Source organism: Typopeltis vanoorti, chromosome 3, assembly GCF_054136105.1.
Source record: "Typopeltis vanoorti isolate ZY-2024b chromosome 3, IOZ_Tvanoo_1.0, whole genome shotgun sequence".
NCBI classification, from domain to species: Eukaryota; Metazoa; Arthropoda; class Arachnida; order Uropygi; family Thelyphonidae; genus Typopeltis; species Typopeltis vanoorti.
This window is the reverse complement of record NC_143551.1, coordinates 69010828-69032389: the sequence shown is the minus strand read 5'-3', so window position 1 is coordinate 69032389 and position 21562 is coordinate 69010828. Positions and strand designations below refer to the sequence as shown.

At 34.3% G+C, this 21562-nt stretch overlaps 1 protein-coding gene across 1 annotated transcript in view; it reads right to left on the bottom strand.

Moving 5' to 3' along the window:
* Positions 1–21562, bottom strand: part of LOC150108244 (centrosomal AT-AC splicing factor-like) — a 107789-nt gene that overhangs the window by 1134 nt on the left and 85093 nt on the right. Inside the window, exons 7-8 of the mRNA XM_090415697.1 lie at positions 18691–18850; positions 10694–10826 (exon numbers count right to left, since the gene is read on the bottom strand). Of these exons, the coding sequence (XP_090271823.1) occupies positions 10694–10826; positions 18691–18850 (293 nt within the window). The remainder of the gene's footprint in view (positions 1–10693; positions 10827–18690; positions 18851–21562) is intronic.

The following is a 21562-nucleotide window of genomic DNA, read 5'->3' as shown; positions in this document are numbered from 1 at the left end:
GGCACTGTGACAACTATTTTTTGTGCTCTGAAGATGCTGGTTATAATACCAGCAAAATGTCAATAAATAATTATTTACTTATCAGTCTGTGTGTAATATATACCCATTTAAATCAAAATTGAGATAAATTTTTCTCAAGATCACAAATCTTGAAATTCATTAAGGTTCATCTAACCAGAGCAGATTTGATATGTGCAGTGATGGGTAAGTAGGCTAGGTTTGGGATTCATTAGTGCAAGGACAACTAAGATTATATTGTGCTATCATACAGATTATGGCAATATATACAAGGTAAAACTTTCCATCCTTTCTGCCTCTATGCAGAAAGGATGAAGAATCTATTAAATTCATATACACACAAATCTATAAAACATTTTAAAGAGAAATAACTAGAATAGTGATTGTCATCATCAACTTCCTGATATGTACCCTCAATGAGTGTACAGGTTACTATGACAGTACTACATAACTAAGTTTACATTACTAATAATCTCCTATCAACAATTTTCCTCCAAATTGGTCCATTACTTGTCAGCACTTCAACATTATTATTATAATAGTGTCTCCATGGAGTTAGAAGACTCACTGCAGGAGACCCTACAATAACACTAACCATTATTCACACAATACCTATCATACTTTTCCTTCAAATCAATCATGGACAAAGCACTTGCAACCACCTCTGGCAATGCATTCCACACATTCACCACCCTCCAAGCAAAACATCTAGTCCTAATAACAACACAATTTCAAGGGATGATCCATCATTCTCTCCCTTTCTGCACTGTACAGATAAAAATCATCAGTATCAATCTCATAAAATCCTTGTAATAACTTATATGCTTCTATCGTATATCTCTTCTCTTATGCCTATCTGCAAGTTTTTGGAGCCCACAGACTTTCAATCTATCCTCACAGGAAACATTCCACAGACCAGCAACAATTTTTGTCACTCACCTCTGGATCCTCTCCACCACTTCTTCATCACCAAGGAATCCAGGTGACCAGATTTGTGTGAAATAATCCAGATGTAGATTTATTAATACCTATTAAAGTAACTTCCCTAATCCTGCTTTAAATGTGTTTTTCAACAACCATGTAATTTGATGTGCTGTTTTGGCCATCTTTGCAATATATCCTCTAAAGCTGATAATTTATATTATCAGTCCTTATTTCTGTCTTGGGGGAGCTTAAGGGTCAAAGCTGTATAACTGAGAAGAGACCTCCACATAGCCTTTAAAGGAATGCAGAGAACTGACCAGGACATCTGAACTAATTCTCACCTTCTCATGTTGCACCTTGTTAGGTATCTACCTGGATACACAAATGAGGATGGGCTGACAATCTGGGATTTAGTCAACAAAATTCTACTCTTATTTGCTAAAACTATAATATAAAATGATGGTACAACATGACAGAATTTCATGCCAGCTGGGGAGGGGTCGCTGGGTTATACAAGGCCCCCATTGTTTTTGCCAGGGAACCAGGGCATACAGCAAAAAGTCAGCTAGTGGAACAAATCCTAAAACACACCCCAACTCAATATCGCCAGAGTTCAAGATCGGTACTATCAACAAAACAAGCCTGAATGGCAAAGAAATGGAGCTAGCTAAGGAATTCAATAAGTACTAGATCAGCAATAATACAGGTGACTGAAACAAAAAAGGCAAAAACTGGTGAGATCTTTCTAAGCAATAAATATAAAATATTGTATTCAGGCAATAACAATCAAGGAAAAGAAGGAGTAGCTATAGTATTCAACACTAAATACGAGGCTAATCTTCTTGAATGGCAACCAATATCGAGTAGAGTGATGTGGGCAAATATCAGAATGGGAAACTGGACAATGAGACTTATCTGTCCCTATGACCCCACAAAAGGTTCTACTAAGGTAGAACCTTCTGTGGAGGAATTTTTTTGAGGCTTTAGAGAAAGCAAATGACACAATGGAAAATGAAAACTGGTCCTTGTTGGGGATCTAAATAGCAGAGTAGGAAATGATTATCAAACATATAGAAATGTTTTGGGAAAATCTGGAGAAAAGAGCAAAGCTAATAATAATGGCAAATACCTGTTGGATTTCTGTTCAGGACATGGACTGGTTATTACTAACACAATGTTCCAACATAAAAATGTGCATAAATTCACATGGAAGAGAAGAGGCAAGGAATAAGAAAAGTGTAAAATCTTGTATGGAAAGAATTTTGTATAAAATTCTTATATACCGATTTTACTTGAGAAAGAAAGTCAATGCAAAATACTTGTAGTTAAATTAACAATTTTTCATAAGTGTTTTATGTAATCTGTTAGAATATTAGAATGAATTGCTAAATTATTTAACCACCAATAATGTAATCTGGTAATGCTTATGTACTGCTCTAATTGTTGTCATGGAGACGGAGTTAAAAGTAGAAAGTGTGAGCGCGTGGTAGCGCGTGAGTTATGGACGTGAGATGGAATTGATATGAGCTAGACGGTGAGAACAAGTTTTTCTGAGGAACTAGGTGCTGAGTGCTCCAACTGTACTCAGTCCCTAGTTCCCCAGTTCTAGTGCTCACTCTCCTGTTTACTCTTGCTTTCTGTTTATATACCTTCACTCCTTTTTCCCGCCAAAACTTGTTCTCACCGTCTAGCTCATATCAATTCCATCTCATGTCCATAACTCACGCGCTACCACGCTCACACTTTCTACTTTTAACTCCATCTCCATGACAACAATTAGAGCAGTACATAAGCATAAGCATTACATAACATTATACCTTTACATACAGAAATAAAATAAAAGGATATTTTTCAATTCAAATAATATACAATTAAATATGATGAACACAAATTCTTCTACTATTAATATAGGAATAAATAAAATAATCTGAACGTTATTTTTATAGAGTCCTTTCATTATTAATACATATCCTAGATTAAATAAAAAAAAAAAAAACTCAAAGGTAATTATATGAATAATAGTTTATAACAAGAGATTTACATTAAATAATCTGTAGTACAAAGAATTAAGTGCTGTAATCAGATTACGAAGGATCGAGATGTAAATTGACAACTCAGAATACTGATATGGAATTCTGAAGTTAATGTTGAATTCCAGAGCTTTCAAGGAAGATTAGTGGAAAGCTGATTCTATTGCAAAGCAGTATATGAGGAATAAGTGAATTTTCTAGTGCAAGTGTGTCTGCATTTGTGATGTGCTGAGATTAAAGATTAAGTTAATTTAAAAAAGATTACTTTTGAAATGTGTAGCTCCAGTGTGATAGTTAACTAAAGTTTTAAGTGTGCCACAGTGAATAATATGTGCAAGGATTTATTCCGGTAAGAACAGTTGTACTTTATAGCATTTTAGAGTGAAGTTATAAGAATTAACTCCTGTTAAATCCTAACATTAACTGTGGTGTTTATGCTGAAATTAGCCGAAGCTAGAAGATTAATAGTCTTCTCCCCCTTAAAGTGATAACTACCTCTTGATTGAACCATGTGATTTCTGACTAAGGGATAGATAGAGAATACAACTGTTAAAATATTTGCTGTGAATTTCAGTGATATTGAACTTTAGAACTATCTTTGTTTATTATTGAGAAATTAGATTTAAAAGCTCAGTGTTTAATACCAAAAGTTAAGTGAATGTTATGTGTAGTTGAACAGAGTTAATTTTGCATTATCTTGTATCCAAAGGAAACTTAGGTATATATTATATAACCCTGCATTAAATGTTTTGTTTTATTGATTTCAATTTGTTGTTAGCCTGATTCTTTTCCACTGCACCATTCATAAAATTATCGGACCTAGTGGGAACCTTAAATAATGATGTCAAATTCGGCCTATATATAAAAATTAGACTGCTAAAGTTAATTAATATTTGATTCCACTATTTTGCATAGACTAATCTGAATATAGGGTGGCGCAGTATAATAGAAATTCTCCTATATTTGGATTAGTAATCAACATACAATTAATTAACCTTAATAAGAACAATGCTAAAACAAGATGGCGGATCAAAAGACAGGATGGACGATCCAACAGAAGTACAGGAAGATGGTTTAATGTTCAATCTGGTGTCAGACAAGGATGCACATTATCCTCTCTGTTATTCATCATCTATATGGATGTCACATTATGAAGGAAAGTGGTATTAAGTCTGATATCAAAATTGGATATGTTAATCTTGGCTCTTTGCTTTATGTGGATGATTTATACTTCAAAATAAATCCCAAGAAGTTTGCAAGATTCCCTGACTGAATTGAATAACTGTTGTAATAGATATGGTATGAAGGTCAGCAATAACAGACAAAGATAATGAAAATAGGCAGAAGCATTGAAAATATCAACTGCATTGTGAATGGAGAACCTATAGAACAAATGAAACATTTCAGCATACACTTAGGCATAATTTTTAGTTAAGATGGTAAATTAAATATGGAAATAGACAACAGAATCAACAAAGCTGGTATGGTAGGAAGTCAACTGAATAAATTAATATGGAATAAGAGTGAAATCAAAACACTAAATTAGCTGTATACAAGACAGTGTTCAAACCAGTTTTAACTTATGGATCTGAGAGCTGGGTCAGAAGTAAAACGCTTGACCAAAGACTAGAGACTGCAGATATGAGAGTCCTCAGAAAGATTAGGGGCACGAACAGATGGCATTCTGGATATTAGGAAATATCCAGAAAAATAAAATGAGGATATTAGGAAAGAACTTGACATTGTCAGTATCCATCCAGGAATGCATTAACAGAGCTAATCTCAGGTGGTATGGTCACTTAAACAGAATGGGAGAGGAAAAATAACAACTAGTGTTCTCTACCAGATTGGCATGAAAAAGATCCAGAATTAGACCATGATATAGATGGATCAATAGAGTAAAAAAGTGTATTAGAAGACAAATATAAGATCTGATAATGTTGGAGTCTTGACAGATAACAGATTGACTTGGAGGAAAATTGACATCATTGCTAACACCCTTGATAGGATGTTGGCAATGATGTCAGTTCCTCATGTAGTACTATCATAATATCCTGTACACTCTTTGAGGGTACATGTGAGGAATGTGATGATGATACTTCTGTCTTCTAAAGCATTTCTTGCCTTGTCAATCCAACTAAATCTTGATCTTCCTCTCAGTCTTTTTACTATCATTCTTGCAAAAAACACTTGTTTTTGCTAACCTTTCTTCTCTCATTCTGTTAAGTGAACATACCACCTGAGATTAGATCTGCTTACATATTCCTGAATGCTAACAACAACTTCTTTCCTAATGTTCTCATTTTTAATATGATTCTGTCATTGATTCCATTCATTTATTCTCCTAATGTTTCTCAGAACTCCCATATACAATATCCAGTCTTTGATTAAATTTATTTCTAACCCAATTCTCAGATTCATAATTTAAAACTGGTTTGAACACTGCCTTATATACTGCCATAGTGTTTTGGCTAACCTCTCTGTCTTATTCCATCTAAATGTATTCAACTGACTTCCCACCATATTAGCTAAGCTTACTCTGGTGTTTCCATATTTAATTTGCCATCTTTGCTAAAAGTTGTGCCTAAGTAACTGAAATATTTTACTTGTTCTATAAGTTCTCTATTGAGAATGCCACTGAAGTTTTCTATTCTCCCCTATTTTCATAGTTTTGATCTTTTATCACTGATTTTCATTCCAAATTTGTCATGGCTGTTATTCAATTTAGTAAGAGATCCCTAGAGACTTGCACTGGATTTGTTTAGGAGTAAATAATTTGCATAAAGCAAAGTGCTAAGTTTGATATCTCTGATTCTAATCATAGATAAACAGGTTTTAATTTGTGAATGTTTTTTTTTCTTTTTAATAGATGTATTTCCTCTGACAAATAGTTGAGAAATCATGGGAATATAACAAGGATGTGTACTATCTGATCTATAGTATTATCTGGAAAAGGCATACCACAGGATTCCCAGAGAACAGGTTTTCAGAATGCTATGGTTATATGGGATAAAGAGAACATTATACAGAACAATTAGAACTGAAGGAAATATGACAAGATCTGTGAAAATTGCATTATGAAAGAGGATGGTATTATAAAACCTGATATCAGAAGCGGAGATTTGTACGCGATTCAATAAGAGTAAATTTTCTTCAATAATCGATACCAGGTTTTAATTTGCATATATTTCGCTGTCTATATGGTCAACAACATCTTCAGAAGGTTGCTTAACATAAGTGAAAAAAAAAAAATAAAATAAAATAATTGTTTTCCAATAGATGCTAATATCTATAAATTGAAAAGACTGGAATGACAGTTCAATCACGAGTATTATTAGGCACGTTACATGCAGTCTCTGCACTGTTGTGTAAACTATGTGGTTGATGGCATAGGACAGGTCATCATTGTTACACATATGACGGTGGTCTGAAAAGTTCTCAGCCTAACAATGAAAAAATGAATTTATAATTTCAAAATTATTTTGATTTTTCAACATAATCTCCCTTAAGACTAATACATTTATTCCAGCGATGTTACATCGCCATTATCCCGTCCCTGTAGTGGTTCTCAGTAAGATCTGCAAAATACCCCTCTACAGCTGTAATCACCTCTTGATTCGAAGAAAAATGCTGACCAGTGAGGAAGAGTTTTAGTTTTGGGAAGAGACAGAAGTCAGAGGGAGCCAAATCTGGGGAACAGGGTGAATGTTCCAACAATTCATAGTGCAGATCCCTTAATTTTCCCATTGCCAAAACACTTTTGTGGGCAGGTGCATTGTCCTGATGAAAGATGATTTTTTTTCTTCTGCAAACTGGGTATTTTCTCACGTTTTTTTCATCTAGTCTGGTTAAAAGATCGGAATAATATTCCCCGATTGTTTTATCGTTTTCAAGATAATTAATAAACAAAATGCTTTTAGCATCCAAAAACACCAATGCCATGACCTTTCTTGATGATGGAACTGAATTTGTCTTCTTTGGCACTGAACAACCAGCTTCTGTCCACTGTTTTTTTACTGCTGTTTGGATTCTGGTATGTTATGATGAATCCAAGTTTCACCCATAGTAATAAATCGACTCACAAAATCAGTTTCATTCTTGTTAAAAACACTCCAAGCACTGTTCAGAGATTTTCATGTGAGTGCGTTTTTGATCTGCTGTGAGCAAGCACGGCACCCATCTTGCACAAAGCTTTTTCATTTGCAATTCTTCATGCAAAATATATCCTACACTTTCTTTTGAAATGCCTACAGTCTAAGCAATTTCACACACTTTGACTCGCCAGTCATCCAATACCATATCTTGATCAATGATTTCTGGTCTTGTTACACTTTTTGGATGTCCTTCACATGGATCATCTTCAAGGCTGGTACAGCCACGTTTAAACTCGGCAGCCAATTTTTTAATTGTTGAAAATGAAGGAGAAGAGTGCCCATAAACTTTTAAGAACTTTGAATGAATTTCTTTTGGTGTTAAACCTTCCTTTAAAAAGAATTTTATAACAGCACAATACTCAATTTTATCCATTTCAAGGGATACAGGCAATACTTTTGCTTCAGACAGCTGTATAAAACAAACTACTTGACAGAATGACTTGCAATTTCACATGGATGCTTATGACAGATGTACCAACTTTTTCAGGTTGAAGTTCTGCATCACTTCAACCTGAGTATTTACATCTGAGTCTGGCTCTCACTGATGAGACTTCAACAAAGGTCGAAACCAGTCTGGGTAGTGACTCCCCCCCCTCCCCCCATAATGTACAACATCATACATGTCCACTAGGAGATGTGTTTTACATTATGGGAAATACTAAGGATAGTGATCAGTTCTTACTCCACCTTTACTACGAGTTGCCCATGTCATGAAAGGTTTGCTTATGCTTGGATCCACCGAAACTTTTATAGTTTCTATATTCGGCATGAAACTCTTGTAGTTTCTCTATTTGGCTTTGAAATAATGTTGGATTCAATATCCACTTAATTTGAATGGTTTGAACACTGTCTTGTATACAGCTAATTTAGTGTACCAACAAATTTCTCTCTTATTCCATATGAATGTATTCGATTGACTTCCTAACATGCCAGCTTTGTTGATTCTGTTGTCTATTTCCATATTTAATTTACCATCTTCACTAAATATCATGCCTAAGTAGCTGAAATGTTTTACTTGTTCAACAGGTTCTCCATTCACAATGCAGTTAAAGATACTAGAGAAACCTTTATTTTCTCATGATAACTCAAAGATTAATTACAAAGGCACAGTATCTGTATCATACATTGGCAATGCATCAAGAAAAATAGCCAAAATATTTAAAGCAGTCAAAATCAGAAAAGCCGTCAAACTGGTCAACAGCTTGTGGAAAAACGTACGTAGGTCAAACTGGGAGAAGTTTCGAAATCCATCAGAAAGAACATATAGGCGACGTTGAAAACAAAAGGAAGAAAAAAGTGGACTCATAGCACACATCCTCAAAGAACATCACAGTAAATTTTCAAGCATCCTGTATGTCCTGCTTAGAAGAGAATTACTTCAACAGGTTGTTCAAGGAGTCCTCCAAGGTGATTCACTCAAAAAAGCTCACTAAATAGAAGCCAAGGAATGATTCTTCATGACATTTAGAAGTCATTAATTACTATGCTTAATGCTAAAGACCTGTTCTATGCCGGCAACCACATACAGAGTTTACACAATATAGAGTCTGCATGCTGGCCTGGTTGGCCGAGTGGTTAGCGTATCCTATCTAGAGTCAAAAGGCTACGGGTTCAAATCCCGCCATGGGCATGGATGTTTGTGATTGTCTGTGAAATACTAGTGATGGTGGTAGATGGCATTGGTGTAGTTGCAGTTGGTGGATTGAGTGGTGGAGACAGAGAGTTGTAGGGTAGGTGCCCTCTCTTGATGAGTCTTTGGACTCCCTGGAGGTATCACGTAATAATAAGAGGTGTCAAGTAGTAGTAGTAATAATAATAATTATACTCGTGATTGAACTATCATTCCGGTCTTTTCAATTTATAGATATTAACAGCCACTGGAAAATATTTATTTTTTTACTTATGTTAAGCAACCTCTTGAAGATGTTGTTAGCCATATAGACAGCAAAACATATTGAGGAAATACATCTAGTATAAATAAAAAACATACGAATTAAAACCTGGTTATCTATTATTGAAGAAAATCTACTCATATTGAATCGCATACAAATCTCTGATTCTAATATCAGGTTTTATAATACCATCTTCTTTCGTAATGCAATTTTTACAGATGATGGAAAAGAGTAGAGATAGTGTGCATCCTTCTCAGACATCTGATTTTACATCAAACTATCTTGCCATATTTCCTTCAGTTCTAATTGTTCTGTATAATGTTCTCTTTATCCCATATAACCATAGCATTCTGAAAACCTGTTCTCTGGGGAACCCTGTGGTATGCCTTTTCCAGATAATACTATAGATCAGATAGTACACATCCTTATTATAATCCCATGATTTCTCAACTATTTGTCACAAAGTGAAAATCTTATCTCGATAATGTGTATTTGACCAGAATCCAGCTTGCTCTCAAGTTTCTCTTCCATGATTTTTCTTAACCTCTTTTCAAGTATGCTTGCATAAACTTACCTGGAACACTTAGAGACATTACTCTGTAATTCTTGCATTCAGCTTCATTCATCTGTATACAGATAATAACTATGAAAGCTCTAATCCAATCATCTGGAATTCAAACCTCTGGCCAGGCTTTTGGAATTTTAGCTACTACATAATTTTATATCTCCATAACTGAGCATTTCTGATCAAATCACCTAATCCAGCTACCTTGCATTTCAGGCTTTTGATAACTTTTTCTACCTCAATTATTGATATGCTCCTATTTGCATTTTTATATTTTTGTACTACCGTTCAGTCACTCGTTGTTTTGTTTTTATTCTTTCAAAGTAACTATTATCAGCCCCAACTATTTTCTATATGGAATTTCTGAAAAACCAAGTGTTTAAGATTTGTATAGCACACCCAGCATGTATGACAAGCTGGCTATGTTATATAAATGTGTTGCTTATGGGTTTCATGGCCTAGACACATCAGATACATTTTTAGCATATTTAAACAGCCAAAAAATACTTTTCACTACAGAAAATAGACAAACAACTGATTTCTGTTCTTAGACACATCAATTACACAATATATATATATATATATATATATATATATGGCTGCCTTATCTTCCTAAGATGTGGAAACAGTCATTTCTAAGACCATATCTGGCCTGACTTTTTTGAATTAATGTCATTCTTTTCAGTCTCCTATAGGATGTTCGGCAGGACATTTGTTCCTTTCAGTTACAATTTCAATTGTTTCTGCAACAATCTAATTGAGGTGTATATCTTATTAAAGTTGTAACAACCAAATAAATTATTTTGTTCTTCTAGTGTCATTTATGCTGTAAACTACTATTATGAATAATTATCAACACCTAATGTTACATTTATAAATGATGATGGAAAAATCTCATTTTTATTTACTATCATTAAATTACTATATATAATCAACAAATTCTTATTTCATACAAGATTTTAAATCTCAAGATTTAAAATTCAGGACTCGAAAAAAAAAAAAGTTAAAAACTAGACTAAATAAATACATCACTCAAATGGACCAAAACAACTATATTAGTTAAGTGAATAATTAATTCATTATTTTTAATAGGAAAAATAAAAAAAATACTTGGAATTCTTTCTCCTCTTGAAATTCCAGACACGTCCAAATGAAGGCAGCCAGTCATCAGAAGGAGAGACTTTATAGTCATAGTTAGCACCAACTCGTTTAGGATTCAGTTTTTTAAGCTTCTGCATTTCCTCTAAAAATAAATAAATAAAAAACTGAGCCATATTGCATAATAAAATGGGAATTAACTTCTGTAAATGTTTATTTGCAATTTAAATCATTCTTTCTGAAACCTAAGGTTTCCTTAGCTAGACTGTTCCAGAAATAAGAACTATTTGTTTCTTCCTTTTTCTCAAAACAGAAAAATAGTGAGAAATCAGAAATGACAAAAGCTGTCTTATCTCATGGAGGCCTCAAGCGGCAAGAGAAGATCATGTTTGTTTCCAGAGCAGGGTTCCCTCTTTATCTAATCTCTGGTCCACCAACAGAACTAACATGCTATATGTCATCAATCATTCACGTGTGATTATTGTAAATGAAAATTACCGTATATCGGCGTATAAGACGAGGCCTAAATTTTAGGTTTTAAGCTTATGTCAGTTGTATAAGACGACCTCCCCAATTTCTTCTTTCTTGTATTAATGCAATGTTAGGTATTGTTGTTATATCCGTTATTTTTTTGCATAGCATAGACTTAGTATTTATGCGAATTACCCTAATTAAAAGTGATTAGTCCCAATTTGAATTATTAATTTTGCATTTTTTTAAATTTAATTTTTTTTAAAAAAATTAAAAAACAATTATCATTTAAAATCATGGAACCAGCAACAAAACGAAGAAAGTATGAAACTTGATTTAAAATAAGGGTAATTGAAATGGCAAAGCAAACTAATAACTCTGCTGCTGCAAGAAAGTTTGACATAACCGAGAAGATGGTAAGAGAATGGAGAAAGAAAGAAGATATTTTAAAAAAAAATTGTCAAAGAAAAAATGTGCGATGAGAACAGGGATCACCAGATGGCCGCAACTGGAAAATCACGTTGCAGAATGGTATTCGAACAAAGGTAGAATGGTTATCTTGTTACAAGAAATATGATTAGAGAATATGCAATAAAGGTCAAGATTGAATCCAGATGAAAGTATAGAATTTCAAGCTACTTCAGGATGGTGTAATCATTTTATGAACAGACAAAATCTGGTGATACGACAAAAAATGAAAATTGCTCAAAAACTACCAGCAGATCTTGATCACAAACTTACCAGTTTCCATAAATTTATTATTCAGTTGAGACAAGAACATAAATTTCTATTGTCAAATATTGGAAATATGGATGAAACTCCAATGAGCTTTGATACAATAAGCAATAAAACAGTGGAGCCTTAAGGTAGTAAGAGTATGCTAGTTCAAAGTAGAGGTAATGAAAAAACAAGGTTTACGGTTGTGTTGTCATGTTTGGCTGATGGAACCAAGTTAAGACCAATGATCATCTTCAAACATAAAACAAAACCTAAGATAAAATTTCCTTCAGGTGTTTTTGTACATTTTCACGAAAAAGGATGGATGGACAAAAATGGTGTGAAATTATGGATAAATAATGTGTGGAACACACGACCAGGAAGTATAATGAAGAAATGCAGTTTATTAATATGGGATATGTTTTGTAGTCATTTGAATGAGAATATTAAGTCTTCTAGTAAAAAATAACACAAAAATTGCTGTTATACCAGGTGGCTTAACTTCTATACTGCAACCACTAGATGTCTGCTTGAACAAACCATTTAAAGATCACATGCGAGAAGATTGGAATAATTGACTGGTGAAAAATCATTTACAAACGGTGGATCTATGTGTGCTGCATCACTTGATATGTTGTGCAATTTTGTGATCAAACCATGGAATAAAGTAGAGACTGTACAAAAATCATTCAAAAAGTGTGGTATCTCTAATCTTATGGATGGTACAAAAGATGAACTGTTGTGGGGCACTGATGACAATGAAACCAAAATCAATTCACTGGATTCGAACTGGGATCCATATGACTATCATTTAAACAATGAATTTGAGGAACTATTTTCAACAGATGAAGAAAATTATCATCATCAAATTCCTGCATGTACCCTCAAGGGGTATACAGGATATGATAGTACTACATGAAAAATTTACATTACTAACTTCCTAAAAAATCAGTCTGTTACTAGTCAAGACTCCAACATTATCAGATCTTATATTTGTATCATCTAAGGCCCTTTTTACCATATCAATCCACCTATATCTTGGTCATTTTCCTGCCAACCTGGCAGAGACCACTTGTTTTGCTAATCTTTCCTCACTCATTCTGTTTAAGTGACCAAACCAACTGAGATTAGCTCTGCTAATGCATTCCTGGATGCTGACAATGTCAAGTTCTTTCCTAATATCCTCATTTTTAATATGATATTGCCACTGATGCCATCTGTTCACACCTATAATCTTTCTCAGGACTCTCATATCTGCGGTCTCTAGTCTTTGGTCAAGTGTTTTACTTCTGACCCAGCTCTCAGATCCATAAGTTAAAACTGGTTTGAACACTATCTTGTATACAGCTAATTTAGTGTTCCAACTAATTTCTCTCATTCCATATGAATTTATTCAATTGACTTTCTACCATACCAGCTTTGTTGATTCTATTTCCATATTTAATTTACCATCTAAAACTAAAAATTGTGCCTAAGTAGCTGAATGTTTTACTTGTTCCACAGGTTCTCCATTCACAACACAGTTGACATTTTTAATGCTTCTGCTTATTTTCATTATCTTTGTCACGGAATCATGCAGACTTCTTGCGGATTTATTTAGAAGTATAACATCGTCTGCATAAAGCAAAGAGCTGACATTAACATCTCCAATTTTGATGAAAATTAACATGAAAATCAAGGTTAATAATTATTATGTTTTTTAAGACCTACATCTATTATAATATTTTAAATAAATTTATGTAACAAAAAATTAATCTGATTTGTTTATAAACACTGCCTATTTTCTTATATAACAATGTATTGTAACTACCTAAATGTTCATCCAAGAAATTAAGTTTCCCTTTTTATACTCATCGTATAAGACGACCCACGATTTCGAGGGTTTTTCTGTAGTATTTGAGAGTCGTCTTATACGCCGACATATACAGTAAGTCAAAATTAATTTTCATAGTTCATTACCTTGGAGAGAAGGATTTCACACGAGACTATATGTTCAGCATTGAAGGTATCACAAGAGTGGCATTTGTTATGTCACTGTCATTCATAAAAGGTTACTGAAAACCTGTACTAGAAAGAACTGCTGGGCAAACTAATTTCAGGGGTTAGATAAGCTAAAATACTGCTGTAAGAAACATGATTTTAAAGCAATGGCATGAAAGTCACTGCAGGCCATGAAAATCGTTACTTTTTTGTTTGTTTATTTGTTTGTTTTAAAGTCATCTATATAAATTTTCAAACCTGGAGAGTTTACAAAAAGAAAGTCCACATTAGGATTTGAATTATTTCCCTTTTACCACCGATAAGACAATGAAAAAATCCAGATCACTAGACAAGATAAGAAGTAATTGTACAAATCCCCAAAGATTGGGGATTTGTACAATTTTATACAAATATGTTCCTCACATCAGACAAGAATCACACACACATCTTACCATAGTGGAATTTCACTACAGTTATAATAGGTCACATTCTATTGTCATCATCAAATTCCTGCCATGTACCCTCAAGGGGTGTACAGGATATGATAGTACTACATGGAAAAAATTACATCATTACTAACTTCCTATCAACAATTTTTCCCTAAATCAGTCTGTTACTTGTCAAGACTCCAACATTATCAGATCTTATATTTCAATCGTCTAAGGCACTTGTACCATATCAATCCACCTATATCTTGGTCTTCTTCTGGGTCGTTTTGCTGCCAACCTGGCAGAGAACACTTGTTTTGCTAATCTTTCTCTGACCATTCTGTTTAAGTGACCACACCACATGAGATTAGCTCTGCTAATGCATTCCTGGATGCTGACAATGTCAAGTTCTTTCTTAATATCCTCGTTTTTAATATGATATTGCCATTGATGCCATCTGTTTCACATCTATAATCTTTCTCAAGACTCTCATATCTGTGGTCTCTAGTCTTTGGTCAAGTGTTTTAGTTCTGACCAAGCTCCCAGATCCATAAGTTAAAACTGGTTTGAACACTATCTTGTATACAGCTAATTTACTGTTCCAACTAATTTCTCTCATTCCATATGAATTTATTCAATTGACTTCCCACCATACCAGCATTGCTGATTCTGTTGTCTATTTCTATATTTAATTTACCATCTTCAGTAAAAATCGTGCCTAAGTAGCTGAAATGTTTTACTTGTTCCACAGGTTCTCTGTTCACAACCAAGTTGACATTTTCAATGATTCTGCCAATTTCATTGTCTTTGTCTTTTTATTGCTGACCTTCATATCATATCTATTACAACAGTTATTCAATTTAGTCAGAGAATCTTGCAGACTTGTAGTGGATTTATTTAGAAGTATAACATCATCCGCATAAAGCAAAGAGCTGACATTAACATCTCCAATTTTGATATCATGTTTAATACCACTTTCCTTCATAATGTGATCCATATAGATAATGAATAACAGAGAAGATAATGTACATCCTTGTCTCACTCCAAATTTAACATTAAACCATCTTTCTGTACTTCCTTCAATTCTAACTGCTGACTTACAACTCAAATACAGACTAAGTATTGCTTGATATGCCCCATTGATGCCATATAACTGTAGCATATTGAATAGCTCCTCTCTTGGTACCTTGTCATATGCCTTTTCCAAATCGACAAAAATTAAATACAAATCTCTGTTATATTCCAATGCTTCCTCGACTATTTGTCGTAAAGTGAAGATCTGATCCTGACAGCCTCTATTTGGCCTGAATCCAGCTTGTTCTTCAACAAACTTTTCTTCCACAATTCTTCTCAACCGTTTCTCAAGTATACTTGCATAGATCTTACCAGGAACACTCAGTAGGGGAAATACCTCTGTAATTCTCACATTCAGTTTTATTTCCCTTTTTATATATGGGTACTATGAGAGCTCTACTCCAATCATCGGAAATTTGTCCCTCTGTCCAGGCTTTCTGAACTATGCAGTGCAGCCACTGTAAGACTTTTATACCACCATACTTCAGCATTTCTGGTCAAATATCATCTACTCCTGCTGCCTTTCCACATTTCAAGCATTTGATGGCTTTTCTAACTTCAAGTATGGATATGTATTCCTGACTGTATGCCTGGTGAGTGTTTTTCACCACTGTGCTGTCATCACTACTTGTTTCATTTAGCAGTTTTTCAAAGTAATTACTTCAAGGATATCTATTTCTCTCGTTTTTATGTCACCTTTATCATCTCTAATTTCTTTTACAGCACTCTTTCCTCCATTCCTAAGCTTCTTCATCAACCTCCAGAATAGTTTGCCACCTTCTTGATATTTATTTTCTATATTCTTGCCAAAGTCTTTTGGCAAGAATATAGAAAATAACATAACTTTTGTTTAGCTAGTTTTACACAGTGTTTAGTATTCTTGCATTTGTCTCTGTATTCTCTAAGAGCACAAGCTGACTTATTTGCCAGGAACTTTTGATATGCTTTCTTCTTTTCCTTCACTGCCTCTTTAACTTCCTGTGTCCACCACGGAGTTCTAATTTTTCTATCCTTGCAGACTTCACCACATGCTTCTCTAACTGATCAATCAGGGCTTTCTTCAAGGCTTGGCACTGAATCTCCAAGGTTTGGTTCCTGTTCTCAAACTCTTTCATTTTTTCTTCAATAATCTTTGTGTATTTTAGTCTACAGTTCACATCTGAGAGCTTCTCAACTTTTATTCACTTTAAAACTTTTTGTACATGTTATTCTTTTCAATATGAAATTCAATTTTATCCTGCTCAAGACTAAATAGTGATCACTTCCAATTTCAAATCCTCTGTACACTCTGGTGTCCTGCACCAGGGAGAAAACATAGTCAATGAGACTTTTCTTATTCCTTGCCTCTTCTCTCCATGTGAATTTGTGCACATTTTTATGTTGGAACATGGTGTTAGTAATAACCAGTCCATGTCCTGAGCAGAAATCCAACAAATATTTGCCATTATTATTAGCTTTGCTCTTTTCTCCAAATTTTCCCAAAATATTTTTGTATGTCTCACAATCATTTCCTACTCTGCTATTTAGATCCCCAACAAGGACCAACTTTTCCTTTTTCATTGTGTCAGCTGGTTTTTCTAAAGTCTCAAAAAATTCCTCCACTTCTACCTTAGTAGAACCTTCTGTGGGACCATAGGCACAAATAAGTCTCATTGTCCAGTTTCCTATTCTGATACCCCCCCCCCAAAAAAAATACAACCACTCAAGACTTGCTGACCATACACTAGATACCCACCACATATGCTAGAAGAAAGCCATGTTACTACACTGCAGCAAATATATGCATGAAAGATTATTCCTGGAATCAGCCTCAGCTCTAAAAAAAATTCCCAAACCTCAACAAAATTGGGTGCATGAGACTGCCCCAAATTTGGGAAGCTTGCATCCTAAGAACATCAGCCCAACAGCCAAGACAACCTAATTTAGCCTACTAGGGAGCACCTTTGGGACTCTAGGACCAACTTCGGTTACCTTCTTCAGCCTCATTTGCTCGTTGTTAGCACCTGCATGAACATATCCTAGTTTTGTGATCCCAGAAGATGGCAGTGTAACATTGCCGAGATATAGGAAGGTATCAATTAAAGTTTTTTCATTAATATTTTAGTATACATTGTCATTTCCTGAAAAATTTAAAGCCATGTATAACCAACGACGTACAAGTTAATCTATCTACAAGAATTCCTCATGTTTCCCAACAATTTCAACCTACAGCTTGTTAAGAATTATGTCAATAGGTTTGTTTCTTATTTCTCAACCCTCTCACATGACATTGATGTACTGAAGGTTCTTGTACCTCTCATGTGTAGGATAAATATTAAAAAAAAATTAAAATATTCTAATTTTAATATTTTAATTTTTAAAATGTGTCTGAGATTAGAAACAAAGTGTTACTAACTAAAAGGTACATATCATTCATACTTTGTTGTTTTAATTCATACCCAAGTATGAATCTCTGATCTGGAGTATTTCAATAACATGGCAATACACCATTTTACCACTTGTGTATGGAAATATGACTTCAACATTGATTCAACCTTGATATCTTCCAGGATCTGGCTGGTGGCCAGATTGATGAAACCTCAAATAAAGGTTGAAATCAGTCTGGGTAGTGATTCTCCCATAATGCATTGCACAATATACACATCTGAAACAATATGTACATCAAGTATATACACAATATACTTGACACTATGGGATACTAAGCTAATTGATGAGAAGTTAACAGCCTCTATATACACAACAGACTAGTCAAGAAGTTACTTCACATGCAAACTTTGTTTACAACTGAGTAAGGATTAAAACAAGAATATATTCCTTGTCCAATATAATATACTTTATAACCATGTGAAAAAACTTCCTACATATCATTTAAATGTTGGGTTATGGTGTCCACAACATATGAATGATGTACCATATAAATCTTAAATTGAATACAGAAAATGAGTATTTTAAAGCATATGAGTGGTTATTAATTCATATGGAACATGCTCTGGTCCTAAAAGATTTCAATCTTGGCATTATGTCAGCAAATAAAAAAAAAAAAGCTCACAGAGAACACTATTAAATAAGTCATTTCATAATGAAGCATACGTAAAATGATGGATCAACCTGGTTCAATCTGAAACAAAACTGGATTTGAGAGATTTTAGCTAGGAACCCTTATAACTTTCATCACTTTCATCAATCTTTTGTATCATGTGACGTTCACAAACAGTAAATGTCACATGATACAAAATAGAACAACTACAGCATGTCCACAAGGAATCTGTTACTATAAGCTGTTAGTAAAGGATATCTAAAAATAATTAGTTAATAATGAAAAAAGAAATTAATATTTACTATGTTTTGTAAATTCAACTTCTGTTGGACCAACAACAGATACAGATGTATAACCAATTCCAGAACTAGAAGCTGTGAGTGAAAATCCATTAGTATCAGCATCATCTTGTAACCAAGGAGGAAGTGCATCAGTATGTACATTTCCTTGAGTCTGCTTTGTCTATAAATAAAATTAAAGTATCATTATACCACCATCTTTATATATATATGTGTGTGTGTGTGTGTGTGTGTGTGTGTGTGTATATAAGACAACTATGATTTCTGCATTATGTTGGAGGTTTAATGGATTTTTACAACGCTCAAAAAGAATTAAATTAGAATTTAATACTTCCTATATTTCGTCCTAGTCACTAGGACATCTACGGGGATTACAAAAACAATTAATGTAACATGCACACAAAAACTTACAATACTAAGCCCAACCACGTGGGTGACACTAAAGTCCTATCTAGGTGGAGGGTGCTCCATCTAGATAGGACTTCAGTGTCACCCACGTGGTTGGGCTTAGTATTGTAAGTTTTTGTGTGCATGTTACATTAATTGTTATTGTAATCCACATAGATGTCCTAGTGACTAGGACGAAATACAGGAAGTATTAAATTCTAATTTAATTCTTTTTGAGTGTTATAAAAACCCATTAAACCTCCAACATAATGTCCTCACAGCACTTAAGCCTCTACACAAGAATATGATTTCTGCAGGGAGGGACTTTATAAAGGAATCTTTTGTTAAATATATAGATTTAATACTTATTACAATGAAAATACAATCAACTTTCACTATAACAAATACACTTGCTGTGAAAATTCACTCCCTATATAAACCATCATCATCATCATCAAATTCCTGCCATGTACCCTCAAGGGGTGTACAGGATATGATAGTACTACATGAAAAAAATTACATCATTATTAATTTCCTATCTACAATTTTCCTCCAAATCAGTCTGTTACTTGTCAACACTCCAATATTATCAGCTCTTATATTTCTATCGTCTAAAGCACATTGTACCGTATCAATCCACCTATATCTTGGTCTTCCTCTCGGTCGTTTTCCTGCCAACCTGGCAGAGAAAACACTTGTTTTGCTAATCTTTCCTCGCCCATTCTGTTTAAGTGCCCACGCCACCTGAGATTAGCTCTGCTAACGCATTCCTGGATGCTGACAATGTCAAGTTCTTTCCTAATATCCTCGTTTTTAATATGATACTGCCATTGATGCCACCTGTTCACGCCTATAATCTTTCTCAGGACTCTCATATCTGAAGTCTCTAGTCTTTGGTCAAATGTTTTACTTCTGACCCAGCTCTCAGATCCATAAGTTAAAACTGGTTTGAACACTGTCTTGTATACAGCTAATTTAGTGTTGCGACTAATTTCTCTCTTATTCCATATGAATTTATTCAATTGACTTCCCACCATACCAGCTTTGCTGATTCTGTTGTATATTTCTATATTTAATTTACCATCTTCAGTAAAAATCGTGCCTAAATAGCTGAAATGTTTTACTTGTTCCACAGGTTCTCCATTCACAACACAGTTGACATTTTCAATGATTCTGCCTATTTTCATTGTCTTTGTCTTTTTATTGCTGACCTTCATACCATATCTATTACAAGAGCTATTCAATTTAGTCAGAGAATCTTGCAGACTTGTAGCGGATTTATTTAGAAGTATAACATCATCCGCATAAAGCAAAGAGCTGACATTAACATCTCCAATTTCGATATCATGTTTAATACCACTTTCCTTCATAATGCGATCCATATAGATAATGAATAACAGAGGGGATAATGTACATCCTTGTCTCACACCAGATTTAACATTAAACCATCTTCCAGTACTTCCTTCAATTCTAACTGCTGACTTACAACTCAAATAAAGACTAAGTATTGCTTGATATAATGTCCCATTGACACCATATAACTGCAGCGTTTTGAATAGCTTCTCTCTTGGCGCCTTGTCATATGCCTTTTCCAGATAGACAAAACTTAAATACAGATCTTTGTTATATTCCCATGCTTTCTCGACTATTTGTCGTAAAGTGAAGATCTGATCCTGACAGCCTCTATTTGGGCTGAATCCAGCTTGTTCTTCACCAAACTTTTCTTCCACAATTCTTCTCAACCGTTTCTCAAGTATACTTGCATAGATCTTGCCAGGAACACTCAGTAGGGAAATACCTCTGTAATTCTCACATTCAGTTTTATTTCCCTTTTTATATATGGGTACTATGAGAGCTCTACTCCAATCATCGGGAATTCGTCCCTCTGTCCAGGCTTTCTGAACTATGCAGTGCAGCCACTGTAAGACTCTTATACCACCATACTTCAGCATTTCTGGTCGAATATCATCTACTCCTGCTGCCTTTCCACATTTCAAGCCTTTGATGGCTTGTTCTACTTCTAGTATGGATATGTATTTCTGACTGCATGCCTGGTCAGTGTTTTTTACCACTGTGCTGTCATCAATGCTTGTTTCATTTAGCAGTTTTTCAAAGTAATTACTCCATACTTCAAAGATATCTTTTTCTCCCGTTTTCATGTCACCTTTATCATCTCTAATTCCTTTTATAGCACTCTTTCCTCCATTCTTAAGCTTCTTCAACAACCTCAAGAATATTTTGCCACCTTCTTGATATTTATTTTCTATATTCTTGCCAAAGTCCTCCCATGACTTTTGTTTAGCTAGTTTTACAGTGTTTAGCATTCTTGCATTTGTCTCTATATTCTCTAAGAGCACAAGCTGACTTATTTGACAGGAACTTTTGGTATGCTTTCTTCTTTTCCTTCACTGCCTCTTTAACCTACCTCCTGTGTCCACCAGGGAGTTCTGATTTTTTTATCCTTACAAACAACCTCACCACATGCCTC